Below are 19,174 nucleotides of genomic sequence, written 5' to 3' on the forward strand. Positions count from 1 at the left end.
GAATAGACTGTTAGAATTTGTATTATGGCAAGAAAAAAGCAGCTAAGTAAAGAAAAACGAGTGGCCATCATTACTTTAAGAAATGAAGGTCAGTCAGTCCGAAAACTTGGGAAAACTTTGAAAGTGTCCCCAAGTGCAGTCACAAAAACCATCAAGCGCTACAAAGAAACTGGCTCACATGCGGACCGCCCCAGGAAAGGAAGACCAAGAGTCACCTCTGCTGCGGAGGAGAAGTTCATCCGAGTCACCAGCCTCAGAAATCGCAGGTTAACAGCAGCTCAGATTAGAGACCAGGTCAATGCCACCCAGAGTTCTAGCAGCAGACACATCTCTAGAACAACTGTTAAGAGGAGACTGTGTGTCTTTCAAACCATGGTTTTCTAATAAGCTATTTAGATTTGCTGATATAGTTGACTATAGGTCTCTGGAGATCATATCTTTTGACTCGCTCAAAGAGATATAATCTGCCTGAGTCCTCTAGATGGCAGCATTTGCAAATAAAATACCTGCTTAATTCTATGTTTCGAAAGACAAAATGTATCTACTCCAACACAGTTTGAAAGACTATGTAAACTTTCGACCTCTACTAAGGGTCTTATATCAGATATTTATGTCCTCCTCTCTACTCCGGAAGCACCTCAGGTCTTACGACATGCATATATGTCCAAATGGGAGAGATACCTTGAAAAAGACATCTCGCCAAGTGAATGGCAGCTTATTTGGCGTAGGGCCGCAATGTCATCCACTTGTGTGACCTTTAGGGAAAATTCATATAAAATATTAATGTTTTGGTATCATACTCCTCAGATGCTTAGACACTTGAATCCCACTGTTTCTGGAAATTGTTGGAGGTGTGACTCTGGTCTAGGGTCTTTGTTCCACATCTTTTGGGATTGCCCAGCTATTTCTCCATTGTGGAAGGAAGTTCAACACCTTTTATTGCAGATTTTTAATATTACCTTCTCACTGGATCCATATATGTTTTTATTGAACATGCCCCCAATGACACTGAAGAGGCCAGTGCTTTATTTGGTGCTCCATCTTCTGTCGGCGGCAAGACGCCTTATCGCTAAGTTCTGGAAGAGGCGGGATATACCTACTAAATTGGAGCTGTTTAATAGTATTGCGGAGGTCAGGAGGATGGAGTACTTGACAGCGGTTATTAACGCAGTAGATAAATTTAATACTGTCTGGCAGCCTTGGGATATTTTCTTGGATATGAGCGACTAAGATCCTCTTCCCCTTTTCTTTTGTCTTTCCTCTCGTGTCTTGTCTTGTATGTATTTTCTTATACTACTTGATATCATAACAGAATGTATGATTCTTTTTCCCAGTTCTCGGGTTTTCTTAGGATGAGGTGTTACTTGTCTGTATTTGATTTGGATTGCATTTTGATGCTGTATCTGTATTGTCAATCTTGTTGCTTTCTCATTTGGAATTTCTGATTGTCTTACGGTCATATGAGAAATTGTACATGTATGCTTTTATTAATGTACCTTTTTTCAATAAAAAGACAATTATACAAAAAAAAAAAAGAGGAGACTGTGTGAATCAGGCCTTCATGGTAGAAGATCTGCTAGGAAACCACTGCTAAGGACAGGCAACAAGCAGAAGAGACTTGTTTGGGCTAAAGAACACAAGGAATGGACATTAGACCAGTGGAAATCTGTGCATTTAGTCTGATGAGTCCAAATTTGAGACCTTTGGTTCCAACCACCGTGTCTTTGTGCGACGCAGAAAAGGTGAACGGATGGACTCTACATGCCTGGTACCCACCGTGAAGCATGGAGGAGGAGGTGTGATGGTGTGGGGGGGCTTTGCTGGTGACACTGTTGGGGATTTATTCAGAATTGAAGGCATACTGAACCAGCATGGCTACCACAGCATCTTGCAGCGGCATGCTATCCCATCCGGTTTGCGTTTAGTTGGACCATCATTTATTTTTCAACAGGACAATGACCCCAAACATCTCCAGGCTGTGTAAGGGCTACTTGACCATGAAGGAGAGTGATGGGGTGCTGCGCCAGATGACCTGGCCTCCACAGTCACCGGACCTGAACCCAATCGAGATGGTTTGGGGTGAGCTGGACCGCAGAGTGAAGGCAAAAGGGCCAACAAGTGCTAAGCATCTCTGGGAACTCCTTCAAGACTGTTGGAAGACCATTTCAGGTGACTACCTCTTGGAGCTCATCAAGAGAATGCCAAGAGTGTGCAAAGCAGTAAACAAAGCAAAAAGGTGGCTACTTTGAAGAACCTAGAATATGACATATTTTCAGTTGTTTCACACTTTTTTGTTATGTATATAATTCCACATGTGTTAATTCATAGTTTTGATGCCTTCAGTGTGAATCTACAATTTTCATAGTCATGAAAATAAAGAAAACTCTTTGAATGAGAAGGTGCGTCCAAACTTTTGGTCTGTACTGTATATCTCGAAAAAAAACCTTTAATGCAGCCAGTCTGCCCTATAAAAGGATTGTTTTTTTTTATAAAGTTAAAGGGGTTGTCCTGCCATATATTGATGGCCTATTGTCAGGATATGTCAAATATCTGATCGGCGGGGGGGTCCGACACCTGGCACCCCCGATGATCAGCTGTTTGAAGAGGAGGTGGCGCTCCATGCAGGCGCTGCTTCCTCTGGAGACAAAGTGCAGTTTAATAAACAGGGAAGCAGCGCTCGCATGCAGCGCCGCCTTCTCTTCAAACTGCCGATTGGTGGGGTGCCAGGTGTCGGACCCCCGCTAATCAGATAATGATGACCTAACCTGATGACAGGTCATCAATATATCTGGCCGGACAACCCCTTAATTTTAATGAAAAGGAATGATTTGCAATTAATTGCAATTCATCTGATCACTCCTCATAAGAATTTAAAGTTAATGCAAATTGTCACCATAACAACTGAACTGCAACCCAAAATCAGTGTCAGTCTAAACTTTTGGCCACAACTGTACATTTTAACATCATAGAGGTAGAGAGAGCTTGGAAACAATGCGAACTGAAAAGCCATATAAATGGTAACATTTAATCTGACACCTCAAGGTCTACACCTTTTAAAAAAAAAAAAACATATCAAAATCATCTCACTGTAGGAAATACAAGAGGAAACAGTCAGGTCCATAAATATATTTTGACAGAGACAACATTTTCCTAATCTCTGTCCGTCACCACTATGGATTCAGACGCCGGTGAAGTTCAGACTTTCAGCTTCAATTCAGTCGGTTGAACAAAATGATTGCACAAAAATGTGATGAACTAAAGCATTTTTTTTTTTAACCCAATCTCTTCATTTCAGGGGCTCAAAAGTAATTGGACAAATCAAATTGTGCATAAAATGTTAATTTCTATTTTTTGGTGGAAAACTCTTTGTTGGCAATGACTGCCTGAAGTCTTGACCTCATGGACATCACCAGACGCTGTGCTTCCTCCTCTTTAATGCTCGGCCTTTACTGCCACGGTTTTCAGTTGCTGTTTGTTTCGGGGCCTTTCTGTCTGAAGTTTAGTCTGTAACCAGTGAAATGCTCTATTGGGTTCAGATCCGGTGACTCGGCCGTTCTAGAATATTCCACTTCTTTGCTTTAATAAACTCCTTGGTTGCTTTGGCTTTATGTTTTGGGTCATTGTCCATCTGTATCAGCTTGGCTGGATCTGAGGGCACAGTCTGCCTCTGAAGACCCCAGAATTCATCCGGCTGCTTCTGTCCTGTGTTACATCATCAATAGGCACTAGGGCCCCGGGGCCACCGGCAGCCATCCATGCCCAAGCATCCCCCTGCCTCCGCCGTGTTCTACAGACGATGTGGTATGCTTTGGATCATGAGCTGTACCGTGCCTTCTCCATACTTTTTTCTTTCCACCATTTTGGTAGAGGTGGATCTTGGTTTCATCTGTCCACAGAATGTTCTTCCAGAAGTGTGCTGGTTTTTTTATGATGTTTTTTTAGCACAGTCCAATCCATCCTTCTTATTCCTGAGGCTGATTAGTGGCTGCACCGCGCAGTGAACCCTCTGTATTACTTTCATGCCGTCTTCTCTTTATGGTAGATTTGGATATTGATCCGCCGATATCCTAGAGAGAGTGGGTCACTTGGTCGGCTGCTGTGAAGGGGCTTCTCTTCACCGTGGTAATTATTCTGCCATCATCCACCGCTGTTGTCTTCCATTGGCGTCCAGGTCTTTTTGCATTGTGAAGGTCACCAGTGCTTTCTTTCTTTCTCAGGATGAACCAAACTGTAGATTTTGCCGCTCCTGATAGTGTAGACATTTCTCGGATATGTTTTTTCTGTTTTTGCAGATGAAGGACGGCTTGTTTCACCTGCACGGAGAAGAGCTCCTGTGACCGCATGTTTACTTCTTAGCAAAATCTTCCAAATGCAAGCACCGCACCTCAAATCAACTCCAGGCAATGTGCTTAATTGAGAATGAAATAATGAAGGAAGTGCCCACACCTGCCCATGAAACAGCCTAAGAGTCAATTGTCCGATTACTTTTGGTCTCTTTGAAAACAGGGTGCCACGTGTAAAAGGAGCTGGAACTCCTAAACCCTTCATTAAATTTTTATGTGGATGCCCTCAAATGGAAGCTAAAAGTCCGGACTTTGTCCATTATAATTGTATTTTTGTAATTACTGTAAAATCCATTTCTCGTTTAATGCATTGGGGGACACAGCACCATGGTATATGCCCAGCTGACACTAGGAGGCTGATACTAGCTAAAGAAAAGTGTTGGCTCCGCCCAGGCGGGCTATATCCTCTCCACAGCCACTAGGCTAATCAGTTTGCACCAAAAGCAGTAGGATAGAGAAACAGCAGCAAGGAACCAACAAGTGAAGTAAAAACAGAGGGTGGGATCTGTGTCCCCTAATTGAACGAGAAAGGGATTTTACGGTAACTGCAAAAATCCAATTTTCTCGTTAATGGCATTGGGGGACACAGCACCATGGGACGTTCCAAAGCAGTTCCCAAGGGTGGGGGAAAAAAAAAAAAAACAGCCATGCAAACGGTTGGGTGTACAGGTGCAGGAGAACCATATGACCCAACAGGACCAGGAGAGGCCATAGCATGAAATGAGAGATAGGAAAACAAAGGAATGGGCCGAGAGGCTCCAGGACCAGGAAGAATCCCAAGAGAAAATAGTGGGAGACTGCCAGAATCCCAGGACAAGTGCCTGGTAAAAAAAAAATCCCAAATGCAAGAAAAAAGGGAAACACCCAGCTCGACCCAAGGCTGGGGAAAAATAAAAATCTGGAGGAGAGGAAGCAGGGCAGATGTCCTGCGTAGAAACAGAGGTGAAGAAAATGCACACTGGGGAGGCAGAGGAAGGAACTGTAAGATCCCCTGCTCCCCTTGATAAAACAGGAGCGCATCACCGCCAGAAAGCGACCGTACGCCGTGACCTAGCCAAACTACATATAGAAATATGCCCTAAAAGAAGGATCTAGAAGAAGACAGATCCAACAAGAAGATATGGTGGCCCTAAAGAGCCAGCGAGGGAACCTGTCAGAGGAAAAAAATGCCTGGGAAAAGACAGAAGCCCTGACCCAAGGAAAAAAACTTCCTGGAGGGCAAGTAAATTCCGTAAGGCCTAGAAACAAAAGAACCTAGCAAGAAAAAAATAACTTGGCAAGGAAAAACCACTCAGTATGGTCACAGACCCAGGACATACCCTGCTGTGGCAAATGCCATGTGAAGGTACGTGAGCAGATGCCAGGGTATAGAGAGATAACAGGGAGGCACAAGCGACTGAATGCTCCGAGAGAAGAAATCGCAACAGTCACCATCCATGGGAAGAGAGCTAGCCTCCTTCCACCACGAAACAGGTGAGAGAAACACCTGATGAGAAGAAGGTGGGACCCCATCCCACCCAGGAATGCAGCCACCCCCTTGAGGGGGAGGGAGAACTTAGCAATGGCTAGGACGAGGGCAAGTAAGAGCCAGAGGGAACCCGGAGCACAAGAAGGCTCAGGAAAAATGCGACCAGTCTCAAGCCCTGGAAATACGAGTGGAGACATACTCGCCTGAAAGATATTGGAGTAGAGAAGAGAAGACTGAACAGCCAAAGGAGGAAGCGTTCCCATACAGAGGGAAAGCACCATTCCCCTAATGGCCAATATCTCTAGAGCAACCAAGTCCCAGGAACTGGGACCTGAAAATGAGGAATAGAAAGTGAGGCTAGAAATCCAAGTAGTAAACAAGCCTATGGGGACCCAGGAGAGAAAGGAACCAAACTGGGCCCAAAGCTGCTCTCAAACCGAGCATATAGAGATGCCACGAGTAGCTGCCCCTGAGGGAATTGGACAGCTGGATGGACCTGCGACCATCAGAGCAGGGACCCAAAGCAAGAAAAGAGGGGCCCATAGGAGCAACTATAGAGAAAAAAAAAAACATCAGCCATGGTTAACTAACTAAGCTAAGAGTAGTTACCGACATACTGTATACACTGCCCACGAAGGGGCAAGTACAGTACTCTGGCTGTCGTCAAGAATTGCGGACACCCATAAGGCAGAAAAGGATGCCGGCTTCGCCAGCGGAAGCCGGAAGAGGCTACACTGACACGTAGAAACCAGCTATCGGCCGAGCACAGCGAAAAAAAAAAAAACAAGAGGGGGGAAAGGTTTTTCCGGAGTATACAAAAAAGGCATGGCGAAGTGAAAGGAGCGACTGGCAGTAGCCAACTACTCCAAAAACAGAAGAGAGTACAGAGGATGCCTGGATATGGAAAAACCCAAGGGACTGTATGCGATATGGGAGCCAGCAGTGGAAAACTCACCCTCACCTAGGCAGGTGTATGGTGCTCACCAGTCCTTCCACGACCATGTTAGAGAGGACGTCCAGCGATGACCCAAAAACTGCAGCAGCAGCTGGTGCTCACATCGTGGCGAATCCCTGTCGCATAGAGCATACAGTGATGATCCAGGTATTCCATCAAGATTGGAGCCTACACGTCTGTGAAACCAAGCAGAAAGATAGCAACAGTGCGAATACCCCATCAACTTATAGGGTACATCCTATGGTTGTCGAAAAACACACCTAGTATATAATAGCCGACAACCGGCCCAAAGTGGAGAAATGCGGTTGCTTGGTGCATATCAGGGCCAAGAGGTCTTGTTAGATAATGCATCATGCAACAAAGAAAAACCATGCCCATTATAGGGGCAAGGAGAGGACTCTGTGCATTCAAGGAGACGCGACAGGCGGTGCCCTGCACACACCACTAATAAAAGGTGCTAACAAAAGGGCTTGGGGCACCCAGGAGGTGTGACCGAGACAGTGTCCCGCACACACGAATACACAAAATAAAAGGGTTAAAGCGAGGCCCTGGTGCAGGGATACATTGCAGCCATCACTGCCACAGAGAAATCTCCTAAAGGAGCAAGGCATAACTGCTGGAGTCTAACGGACACAGAACCCTGCAATTGTGTACTCACAATGCAGAGATGCCCGCTGGCACAACTACTCCCCTTTCCCCGCGAGGGGGGGGGACCAATGATACCAGGTACATATCCCAACTGGGACAGTTGACAGATACAACACCCAGAGATGGTACAAGTACACCACTGGAGGGGAACGGAGATGGGTTTCCAGAAGCATACTGGAGCAGGAAGGAGGGATGAATACAGAGTTGGGGATGGTACCATGAAGAAAGAGCAACATTATGCTCAGCCCACGGTAAAATTAGAAAGGGCCATGCAAGAGATGGTAAACCACAGTTTGCACGAACAGGGCACAGAGCTGGAGATGGCACAAAAACTCGCTTGCTGAGGGAGTAAAACGGCTACGTGGTGCACACTAGAACCAGGGTGGTGTCATGGCGACAGTAACTGGGGAAGGTACGGATCCAGGAAGGTGTGGCAAATAGAGCAGTTACCCTGGCTGAAAATGGAGGCCTGGCAACCAGGTCTGCCTGACACATCATGTAGAAGTGGTATGAAAGCCTCCCCCAGAAGGGGAAAGCATACGCACCTGAGGCACCATATAGGCGTGCAAAGTGCCTGGCAAGGGCCCCACCACACACTGGAGAGTCGGCAAACTGGCGTACCCTAGTTAATGGGAAGTACTTTACAACCAGAGGAGTTTCACCAAAGAATTCACTAAAGGGGAAACCAACCACGGAGAGGAGACGTTCCTCAGTAGACCTTTGTCTCTGACCACCCAGATACTTTCGTATAGTGGAAGACAGCCTGGTTCTCTGCTCAGAGACAGAATCGGTGCAGAGGAGTCCCACAATGAGGCAAAAGGTACCCTATGTGATACCCTCAGAGCTAGTCCTGTTTTGCAGGAAACCAGGATGTAGAGCGGGTATAGCCCAAACCCAGGCTCCCCAGTCACCGCAAAACCACAACCCCACCATGCCCCATAGCTGCAGGCAGTCTGGGCAAGTTAGAAGCTGCAGCCCCGCATCAGCCGGAGAGCCCCAGGCCGGCCACCCCCGATGTAGAGGATGAGCTGGACCTGAGGGAGAGACCCTAGGCCGTATGGTTGCAGACAGGATCGTGCTTTGTCCAGATCCAGAATCTGAGTCAGACGTGTCCCCCAAGGCAGAAGAAAGACTGCGGACAGCCTGCTTAGGAGAGGAGTCATTGCCAGCCTCAGACCTGTCCTGGGGGTGACCCGAGGACACAGAAGAGTAGCAGGACCTAGTTGAGACAACCCGAGGTCGATTGCAGGACCTGGTGTCTGAGCATGAGCGTACCCACTTAGGAGAGGAGTCCCTGGCTGCATTTGGTCAGAAAAGTGGTTCAATAACTCCACCATGGATTGGGAGGGTAGGGCTAGATTCCCTATGGCCTGGGACAGGGAAGGGAGACCTACGCAGAAGGGGGAAGGGGGAAGGGGGGGGGGGGGGAGCCCTGAGACTGCGCACAAACAGGGTCAGGCTGACCGCATGGCGACTTTCTACAGCAACAAGCGCACAAAAAATATGTGGCGACCCCGAAGGTGGGCTGGGAATGGGGGACTTCTCAGCATAACCAGCCTGGAAAAAAGTGAAACAGTCAGCCGGACCCGAGGTGCTGTGTCCCCGAAGAGGTGCTGCAGCAGCCGCAGAAGCGTGCAGGAAGGCTGCATGAGATGATCCTTGATGCTGGCAAGATGAAGGCCCTGAAGCAGGAGTTAAGTGAAAACTCCACCCACGGGGCTAAAGCCTGTGCGAGGAGACCCCTCCCAAAAGCCGAGAGGAGCGGGGAGGGGCCAGGAAAAAAGCCCAGGAAGCCAGAAGGGGCGGGAGAGGATGCGGCCTAGTCGAGGTAAAAGCCGGGGCCTGAATTAATGAATCGGCCAAAAAATAAATAAATAAAAATCCACCTGGGACCAGAGGACAGGCCAGAGAAGATGCGGCCTAGTCCAGGCAGAAGCCAGGGACTAAAGTAGAAGGGAAGGCCGGGGAGGGGCATGGGTGGCCAGGAGGAGAAGGGTACTGAAGGGAGGGAAGAAAGAAGGGCCCTCCCACAAGTGTGGAGTAATTAAATTCAGACTGCCCCCAGGCCCCCCGCAGAAGAAAAAAAAATTAAATAAAAAAGCAGCAAGACCTGCAAAAAAACAGAGTAGGTCATGTCTGCCTCCTATGGACACTAGACTAAAACTGATTAGGAGAGGGTTTAGCCCACCTGGGCGGAGCCAACACTTTTATTTTGCTAGTGTCAATCTCCTAGTGGCAGCTGGGCATATACCATGGAATATGTTTTAGTAAACAGGTAATAAAAACGAAATTTGTGTCTGTCCAAATATATACGGACCTAACTGTATATAAAGCTGTATGGGATTTCAACGTGGGGCTGAAAATGACATAAATGAGGCTTGTACCTTCCTGGAGGATCTCAATGTCTGAAGGTTATTTCTATTCACTGTAGAATCTCTGTATAAAACAAACTTTATATTGTCTATAGACTCTAGAAACAGCTTGACTGCATCAAAGACATTTTCTTATGCTGCTAGCTCCCTCTAGTGGATGTTCCTGTCCACAGCTACAAACAAGAATACATTGCAGAGCTGATATTACATATTACCTGCAGTCTATGGGCATTTATAGAGAGATCTGTAAGTTAAGCAGGGCATCAATGCAGCCTGAATAGAGATGCCAAAGCCCGGACCCCCCCCATTAGCCAGAGCAGAGCGCTCCAGCAGATCTGAACGCGAGACCCCCCACAATTAGTGGGTTATCAAAAGCAAACCTGTTGACCAAGATGGACAACTCCTGGACCACAAGTGACACGGTAACTCCATTCCCACCTGTCTCTGGATCCTCATCTTTTCCATCGTCTTTCAGTGGCGGGAATGAATAACCCTTCTCAATTATTATTTTATTCATGTGCTCCCCTGTGAAGAAAAAAAAAAAAAAGCATAAGAAAGGGTAAAAACCCAGCACAACGGCAGAATCCGCAGGGTAGCATAAGTCATATACCTTACTGTAAAATAAAACAGTCTCCAGAACAGTCGCTGAAGACATTTAGAATTCAGTCACACATCATGTATGTAATAGGTTATAAAGGGGCTGCGCGGTCAGCGAGTAAGAACACTGACTGCAGAAGAGCAGGGCAGAGACATACAGCGCATCCGCACTGCAGGACACAGCAGGTAGTCTGAACCAATGACCAGCTCACTGCATTTAAGGGGACGGGCAGCAGTGAGGGGACATCACATGACTGGCAGATGGGACGTCATTCTGGGATGCTAAAAGTCGGAATCTTGCGGATGTGACAGAACAGGAAGCTCACAAAATTAGTAAATTAAATCAGCCTACATACTACACGACGCAAGTAACTTTTCTTTACTACATTGCAACACGTATGGGAGGTCACAGCAAACAGATTTACACAGCTCCGATATAAAACTGTATACTACAAGCTCCCCCTTGTGGTTGCTGATGGCCCAATAGTCCCTCAAAATTATCAATATGAGAAATAATAGTTCCATCCCCCAATGTAAACTAAATCCCAAGTACCTGAATCAACCAAAGACACATCAACCGAGTAATGCGGAATATCCCCTTGAACAACATCGATGATGCGGATTAAAAGCTTGTGCCCTACGAGGAGACGCTTGACTTCTGAAAGGCATTCTGTGGACCAGCCAAAAGGAGGGGCAGCGACATGGGCCAAAGAGCAATGCAAAGCCTAAAGAACAACAAGAGATGGAAAATTACTTTATATTAGCCTATTCCATAAAGAGAACCCCCGGCAGTGCACCCTGGACTCACACATGGGGGGAGCAGTTCTACATCACTATGTAACGGCTGCACATTGTCCAGGGTGACGGTTTCTTTGTTTCCAAAGTCCAGATACAGAACCTGTGCTGTTCTCACGCTCCTCTCCACATTATACACCAGCACTCGGTACCATTGCTTAAGGCAATCAGACATCTAAAAAAAAAAATAGTTTACTTCCAAAAACCATAAAGGGATAAATGTGTGTATAACACATAAGTGCACACAGAGCATGTCGTTTTAACCCTTAGGCTACCGAAGGTATTTTCGTTTTTGCTTTTTCATTTTTCTTCCCTTTTTTCCTTGAGCCATAACTATTTTATATTTCCCATCACATAGCTGTATGAGGGTTTATTTTTTGCGGGACATATTGTACTTTCTAATGCCACCATTAATTATGGCATAAAATGTAGGTGGAAGCGGTAAAAAAAAAAATCTAAATGGGGTGGAATTGGAAAAAAAACACGCAATTCCTCCACGGTTTTATTCCCACTGCGTTTTATTTACTGCAAAACTGACCCCTGCCCTTCATTCTCTGGGTCAGTACAATTACAACGATACCCCGTATGTATAGGTTCTTTTTGTCTAAATAGTGTATAAATAAATTGAAACTTTGATAAAAAAATATTTGTACTTATGTCTACTGAGCTGTGTGGGGGCTCATTTTTAGCGTAAAAATCGGTAGTTTTTATTGATACCATTTTGGAGTGTGTGACTTTTCGATCACCTTTTATTAATTTTTCTTGGGTAAGAGAAGCACTGAAAAATATGGCAAATCTGCCATTTTGACCCTTTTTTTCTTTACGCAATTTGCCGTATTGGATTTTTTTTTTTCTATTTTAATATTATGGGCGTTTTCGGTGATACCCATGATGTTTATATTTATTGTTAATTAGGTATTTATTTTTTAACCCCTTAAGGACCTTTGCCGTATATGTATTGCAGAAGTCCAGTCCCTGAACATGGCGCCCGCTCGCGGGTGCGATGCCCGTCGGGTGTCTGCTATTTTAAATAGCACAGACCCACGGCACAGGTATGAGATCAGCCATAAGGCTGATCATATACATTTTACCCTTCAGATGCCGTGGTCAAATGTGACCACGGCATCTGATCAGTCCAGAAGCGGAGGTCACGCGCTTCAGCTCGGGGAACCTGTTACACTGCCAAAATAGCCCGAAGTCTGAAGCAGGCTTCGGTGCCTATTTCAGGTATATACCAATACAGGCCCCTAGGTGGCAGTATTGTATTGTTATATTGAAAATGAAGTGTTCAATGATAGCTATATAGCCATCAATGAACACTATGCGCAATCCTATCATTGGCAGTTATTGACTTAAAAAAAAAAGTAAAAAAATAAATAGAAAACTAGAATGTGTCGGCAGATAAGAACCATCTGGCCCATCTAGTCTGCCCAATACACTGAATACTATGGATAGCCCCTGGCCCTATCTTATATGAAGGATGGCCTTATGCCTATCCCATGCATGCTTAAAGGAAACCTGTCACCAGGATTTTGCGCATAGAGCTGGGGACATGGGCTGCTAGATGGCCGCTAGCACATCTGCAGTACCCAGGTCCCATAGCTCTCTGCGCTTTTATTGTGTTAAAAAACAGTTTTGATTGATATGCAAATGACCTGATATGAGTCCTGTATCCGGAGATGAGTCAAGCGGAAAGGAGCCCAGCACCGCCCCGCGTAGTGTCGGCATCATGTTCATTCCCTGTACTGGCATCAGCACAGGGAACGAACTACGCATGCGCTAGCTCGCACATCACGAGATTTCGGTGCTCCAGCTCTGTAACGTCAGCCAGCAAGGAGGAGATTTGGAGGACGCGGGGCGGTGCTGGGCTCCTTTCCGCTTGACTCATCTCCGGATACAGGACTCATATCAGGTCATTTGCATATCAATCAAAACTGTTTTTTAACACAAAAGCGCAGAGAGCTATGGGGACTGGGTACTGCAGATGTGCTAGCGGCCATCTAGCAGCCCATGTCCCCAGCTCTATGCGCAAAATCATGGTGACAGGTTTCCTTTAAACTCCTTCACTGTATTTGCAGCTACCACTTCTGCAGGAAGGCTATTCCATGCATCCACTACTCTCTACTTCCTGATATTACTTTTAAACTTTTGCCCCTCTAACAAAAGTTCAAATCACCCCCCTTTCCTTAAAAACAAAAAAAAACGTAACCAATGAAAAATAAACATCATGGGGATCGCCGTGCAAAAATGGCCATACAATTAAAATATAACAATATTAATAGCATACGGCAAATGGCGCAACGGGGAAAAAAAATAAAAACAGACAATTTGCAATTTTTTGGCCACTAGAACTACCCAATAATTTTTTAAATAAAAAGTGATCAAAAAGTCTCACACACTTCAAATTGTTATCACTGAAAACAACAGATTGATCGCAAAAAATGAGCCCTCACAGACCCTGTACACATAACTACAAAAAAGTTATAGGGGTCAGAATATGGTTCTGAAAATTTATGTATTTTTACTCAAAAGGTTTTATTAATTTTTTTCAGTATTAAAACGCAATATAAATTATACAAGTGTGGTATCGTAACCGTACTGACCTGGAGAATGAAGATAACAGGTCAATTTTACAATATATGTATATTCCCATTTCTACCCCATTTGGAATTATTTTCCGCTTCCTACTACATGGTATGCAACTATAAATGGTGCTATTAGAAAGTACAACTTGTCCTGCAAAAAATGAGCCATCGTAAGGCTATGTGAATGGAAAAATAAAAAAGTTAGGACTATGGGAAGGCAGGGAGTAAAAAATGAAAAAGGCAAAAAAAGGAAAATCCAGGGTCCTGAAGGGGTTAAACTCAATATTGCTCATTTCTCATCCTGGTCTGCCATCAGGTGGCCAAAATAAGAATTACAGCATGAACACTTTCAGCCTCATCAGCCAATTGGCCACACGGGGCATCGGTAGGAAGCCCGGAAGTGCGAGCTTCTGGGTTTTTGCGCATTTAGATGCTGTGATCTCACTTGGTCACGGCATCTAAAGCATTTAGTTACCGCTATCTGCATTTTTGCCGGTGACTGTAATTAGCTGCAGGTCTCTGCTGTTTGAAACAGCAGAGATCTGCCAGCCATGGCGCCCGCTGCACGTGAGAGCGGGCGCCATGTTTACACATGGCTGGTAGCAAACGGGTTAAATATATTTTACATGGGAGGCAAACTGTTAAGCCTGTATTAGACAGGCAGATAGTCTGCCAGATCATCGCTAGTAACGCTTGTTATCGATGATCTGGCAGTGTAATACTGCTGCTAAGCAAACGCTGATTACAGACAACAGTCTCTCGGCCGCGTGCATTCGGCCTTATACTGAGAAGGAGATCGCTGCTTGTAATAGCAGCGGTCTCCTCCACTAACGAGCAGGCGATTGCCGGAAAGGAACAGATTTAATACAGCGACTGATGCTGGATAAGGCCTCTTGCACACGACCGTGGTTTGGTTCTGCATCCGAGTCACATTTTATGCGGCTCCGGTGAGGACCCATTCAATCTAATAGGGCCACAAAAGATGCGGACAACACTCCGCGTGCTGTCCGCATCCGTTGCTCTGTTCCGTGGCCCCGCAAAAAACTATAGATCATGTCCTATTCTTGTCCGTTTTGCGGACAAGAATAGGCATTTTTATAATGGGCCGTCCGTTTCATAAATTGCGGCAGGCACACGCAGACTGCAAAACACGGCACGTTCGAGTGCAAGAGGCCTAATACAGGGTAATCTTTAGACTGTCTAGTCTATGCACCGATAAACTGGCCAGTCTTGCACCACAATTCTGGCTCGGTTTTTCCCACTGCAAACCAAGCTTTCCTGCCATGAGCATCAGATTAATGCCTCTCATGTCAGCGACTTACCGGATCCGGCTCGTACTTTGCTACGCAGACTTCCCCTGTGTCAGGAGTGTAGCCTTTCCTAATGTTACTTGGGTCTGAATAGAAATTCTGCAAAGACCTTGTCACTTTCATGAGATGATCCACTGATTGACTATCAAAGTTGTTCACAAAGAAATCACTGGGGCTTGTATACTCCATTACATAACCCTATGAGGGGAAAACAAGAAGACGCACTAGGCATTTCAAAAGAACTTAAAAAAACGCATTCAACGCACCTCGAGGCAGATTTACTAATACTGTAATATTTAGACTAGGCTAGAAAGTGTAAAAATGCAGCAGAGTGGTCAAAGGTGGATGATAAATCTGGAGCATCTTAAGGCCCCTTTCACATGAGTGAGTTTTCCGCCTGGGTGCAATGTGTGAAGTGAACGCACAGCGCCCGCACTGAATCCTGACCGCAGCATGTTCTATATTCTGTGTTTTTCACACAAGCCCTGGACCCACAGAAGTGAATGGGGCTTCAGTGAGCTGTACCCCACTAGAACGTTTGTAAGTCTTCAGTTTTTTTTCACGTGTGTGAAAAACGCATCAAAATTCATTGCACCAGCATGGGAAAAAAAAAATGGAACAACTGAACGCAATCGCAGACAAAACTGACTGAACTTGCTTGCAAAAAGGTGCGAGTTTCACTGAACGCATCCGGAGAGAATGCGTATCGCTCTTGTGAAAGAGGCCTAAGACTAGCAAGTTCACATCACCTACTAGTTGACTTAAAGGGAACCTGTCACCGGGATTTTGTGTATAGAGCTGAGGACATGGGTGGCTAGATCGCCACTAGCACATCCGCAATACCCAGTCCCCATAGCTCTGTGTGCTTTTATTGTGTAAAAAAACAATTTGATACATACGCAAATTAACCTGAGATGAGTCCTGTATGTGAGATGAGTCAGGGACAGGACTCATCTCAGATTAATTTACATATGTATCAAATCGTTTTTTTTACACAACAAAAGCACACAGAGCTATGGGGACTGGGTATTGCGGATGCGCTAGCAGCCATCTAGCAACCCATGTCCTCAGCTCTATACACAAAATCCCGGGGACAGGTTCCCTTTAAGGCTGTATTACACAGCCCGAATAAACAGGCGTTTGTCGGGAAGGAAACGTTCCTCCTGGTCATTCGCAATCACCTGGTCATTCGCGGAGGAGACCACTGCAATGACATGCAGTGATCTCCTCCTCAGTATAGGGAGGAGTGATCGTTATACCCTATTGTGGTGATAGAGGGATCCAGATATTAAAATTATTGTTAGGGGTAGGCAACCCCTCCCTTTACATTCCTGTAGGGGGTCATCACTGCTGCCATGTCCGTCCAGGCTGGAGATTACAGCAATAAAAATTAGTAAGATGGAACAACTAGACAGAAACCAGAGCCCTATCATAAAGTGTGAAGATGTCAAATACCAGAGTGATACAGACCAGAACCGTTAGAGGGGTCCGGAAAAGGCTGGTGTACTTTCCAGCCGAGGTCACACATGAAACCCCTATCTTGCAATATACCGTACATGGAAGAAATAAGTGGACAAATCCATGAGACCTCAGGCCATGTATATGCTTTTATTGTATTAAAACCAAATCAATCTTAGCTCAGTAACAGGGAGCAATTAGGTAACTCCATCCATCCTGCCAATACCTCCGCCATGTTTAGTACGCACATGTGCGGGACATTCAGACGGAGTGGATGGAGGCAATATAAAATTGCTAAGGTGATAAACAAAAATATATTCCAATTGTGACACAGTGAGGGGAAATGTTTTTGTCCCTTCTCCAGATCTGAGCCTCCCCACAATCCTGTCTCTGAGCTCTACAGGCAGTTCTCTGCTTCTCATGGCTTGGTTTCTGCTCCGATATGCATTTTCAGCTGTGAGATCGTATTACCAATCCACTGAATTTATCACTGGTGACTCCAAGTGGAGAAACATCTCAGAGATGATCCAGAGAAATCTGAGGCCCCAGAGCAAAATGGCAGGTGTCACAGCGAAGGGGCTGAATACTTATGTCCAGGCAAAATTTTAGTTTTTCCTTTTTAATAAATTTGCAAAGTTTTATAACATTGTGTTCTCACTTTCTTATTATGAGATTAAGTGCAGATTGATGGTGGAAACCGTGAATTATTTTTTTATTTCAGCACAAGGAGCAACATAAAATATTAAAAACTGAAATGCATAAGGCTACTTTCACACTTGCGTTCAGAGCGGATCCGTCTGGTGTCTGCATTGTAAGTCTGGACGGATCCGTTTGCCTCCGCACGGCCAGGCTGCAAGAAGCGTTCGGGTGTCCGCCTGATGAGCAGAGCGGAGGACAAACGGTGCCAGACTGATGCATTCTGAGCGGATCCGCATCCACTCAGAATGCATTAGGGCAGTACGGATGCGTTCGGGGCCGCTTGCGAGAGCCTTCAAACGGAACTCACAAGCAGAGCCCCGAACGCTAGTGTGAAAGTAGCCTTATATCTATCTACTGCTCTACAAAAAGAAACTGCCGGCACTACCCACCAGTCATCACGGATGATGGGAGTCTCTAAGGCAATAGGGATTGCACAGTGGCAGAAAACAGAAGATGAATAATCCAAATGGCACGGCACTCACCACTTAGATGAAGTCCCATTTATTGTCATTTCTTTACATGCAGTGCAAAGGAACATTTGAGCAGATACACCAGCCTGGGGAAACCGTCAAAGGATGCGAAACAGCCATTGGCCGTGTACTGGTGTATCCTGCATGTAAAGAAATGATAATAAATGAGACTCCACATAAGTGGTGAGTGCCGTGGAATTTTCTATTACATTTGGACCATCTATCGCTCTCATATCTATCATTTATTGTTCTATTTAGCAGCTATTTTCTGATAGCGAGTAAGACAAATACATGCCCTTAAATAGAAGAATTTTCACCAACAGGCAATGCTGCCACCCTGGATTTGGGCGTCTCCTGTAACAGCTCAGTGGTCGAGTTTTTCTTGGACTTGGAAAGGAATGATATGTATAATGTGTACAGGTATCATGCGGTACAGAGGACACTTACCTGAAACTGTGTCCCTGCACTCAGCACTTTCTCCTCTAGGTCACAAAGCATAACCTTCCTTCCATGTAACACTTTATTCTTGGGTTCAGGAACATGGGAAGTTTTGGCCTGGTAGAAGTAAAAATCAGCACACACAACAAGATGTCCTCATATAAAACACAGCAGTAACAATAATGATATTCTAGAAATCTACTTAAAACAGGTTAAAGCGACAGAACTCATGAAATGATGGATGTCTGTAAAATACACAGCAGTAACAATGAGTCCCTGATCTCTGACGAGGGCCCAAGAAACTCTACTGGTCCCAATTATGTGAAAGTTTACATGTGGCTCTATCTTCCACAGCTGGGGCCCCCAAAATAAGATCTCAAGAACATTGCATTATCAATGCATTTACTGCAAAGAATGAACTATATAAAGGACATTTCACGCTGCCGACCACAGGTGCTCTGAGGTTCTCAAATCTACGAAAAAAAGGTGATTTAGGTCCCATGCATCCGAAGTCGTTTTGCATAATAAGTCATTTTAATACTGTACAGAGCGGGCGCTCCGTACAGTATTAGAATGTATTGGCTCCGGTGAGCCTAAGTTATTACTTTGCGAAGTCCCACAAGACTACGTGTAATAACTTCGGAAATTAATTTCTACTGCAAAAAAACGTTGTAATGAACTCGGGTTCAGTTCCAAGGTACCACAGGCGCTCCGTACAGTATTTGAATGTATTGTATGAAGCATCCATCGCTCATCCCTACACATGGCTGTTCCGTGCATTGGGGACCACAATTTGTGGTCCCCAATGCATGGGCAACAACATCCGTGCGGCTGCTGCAGACATATCCAGACCCATTCAACTTGAATGGGTCCGTGATCCGTCCGTGGAGGCACGGAGAGAAACCCTACGGAAGCACTTCGCAGTTGGAATGGCAATTGTAGACAAGAATAGGCATTTTGTATTATGGTTGTGGTCATGCGCGGTCTGCAAAGTGTGGAATGCACACGGATGCTATCAGTGTTTTACAGATCCGTA

The 19,174-nt window shown here is 45.4% G+C and overlaps 1 protein-coding gene across 1 annotated transcript in view; it reads right to left on the reverse strand.

Moving 5' to 3' along the window:
• The window catches only part of TDRD1 (tudor domain containing 1), a 97,763-nt gene that overhangs the window by 56,553 nt on the left and 22,036 nt on the right, over window positions 1–19,174 (reverse strand). Inside the window, exons 5-9 of the mRNA XM_044299758.1 lie at window positions 18,148–18,255; window positions 15,086–15,271; window positions 11,192–11,353; window positions 10,937–11,108; window positions 10,225–10,311 (exon numbers count right to left, since the gene is read on the reverse strand). Of these exons, the coding sequence (XP_044155693.1) occupies window positions 10,225–10,311; window positions 10,937–11,108; window positions 11,192–11,353; window positions 15,086–15,271; window positions 18,148–18,255 (715 nt within the window). The remainder of the gene's footprint in view (window positions 1–10,224; window positions 10,312–10,936; window positions 11,109–11,191; window positions 11,354–15,085; window positions 15,272–18,147; window positions 18,256–19,174) is intronic.

Source organism: Bufo gargarizans, chromosome 6, assembly GCF_014858855.1.
Source record: "Bufo gargarizans isolate SCDJY-AF-19 chromosome 6, ASM1485885v1, whole genome shotgun sequence".
Classification (NCBI taxonomy): domain Eukaryota; kingdom Metazoa; phylum Chordata; class Amphibia; order Anura; family Bufonidae; genus Bufo; species Bufo gargarizans.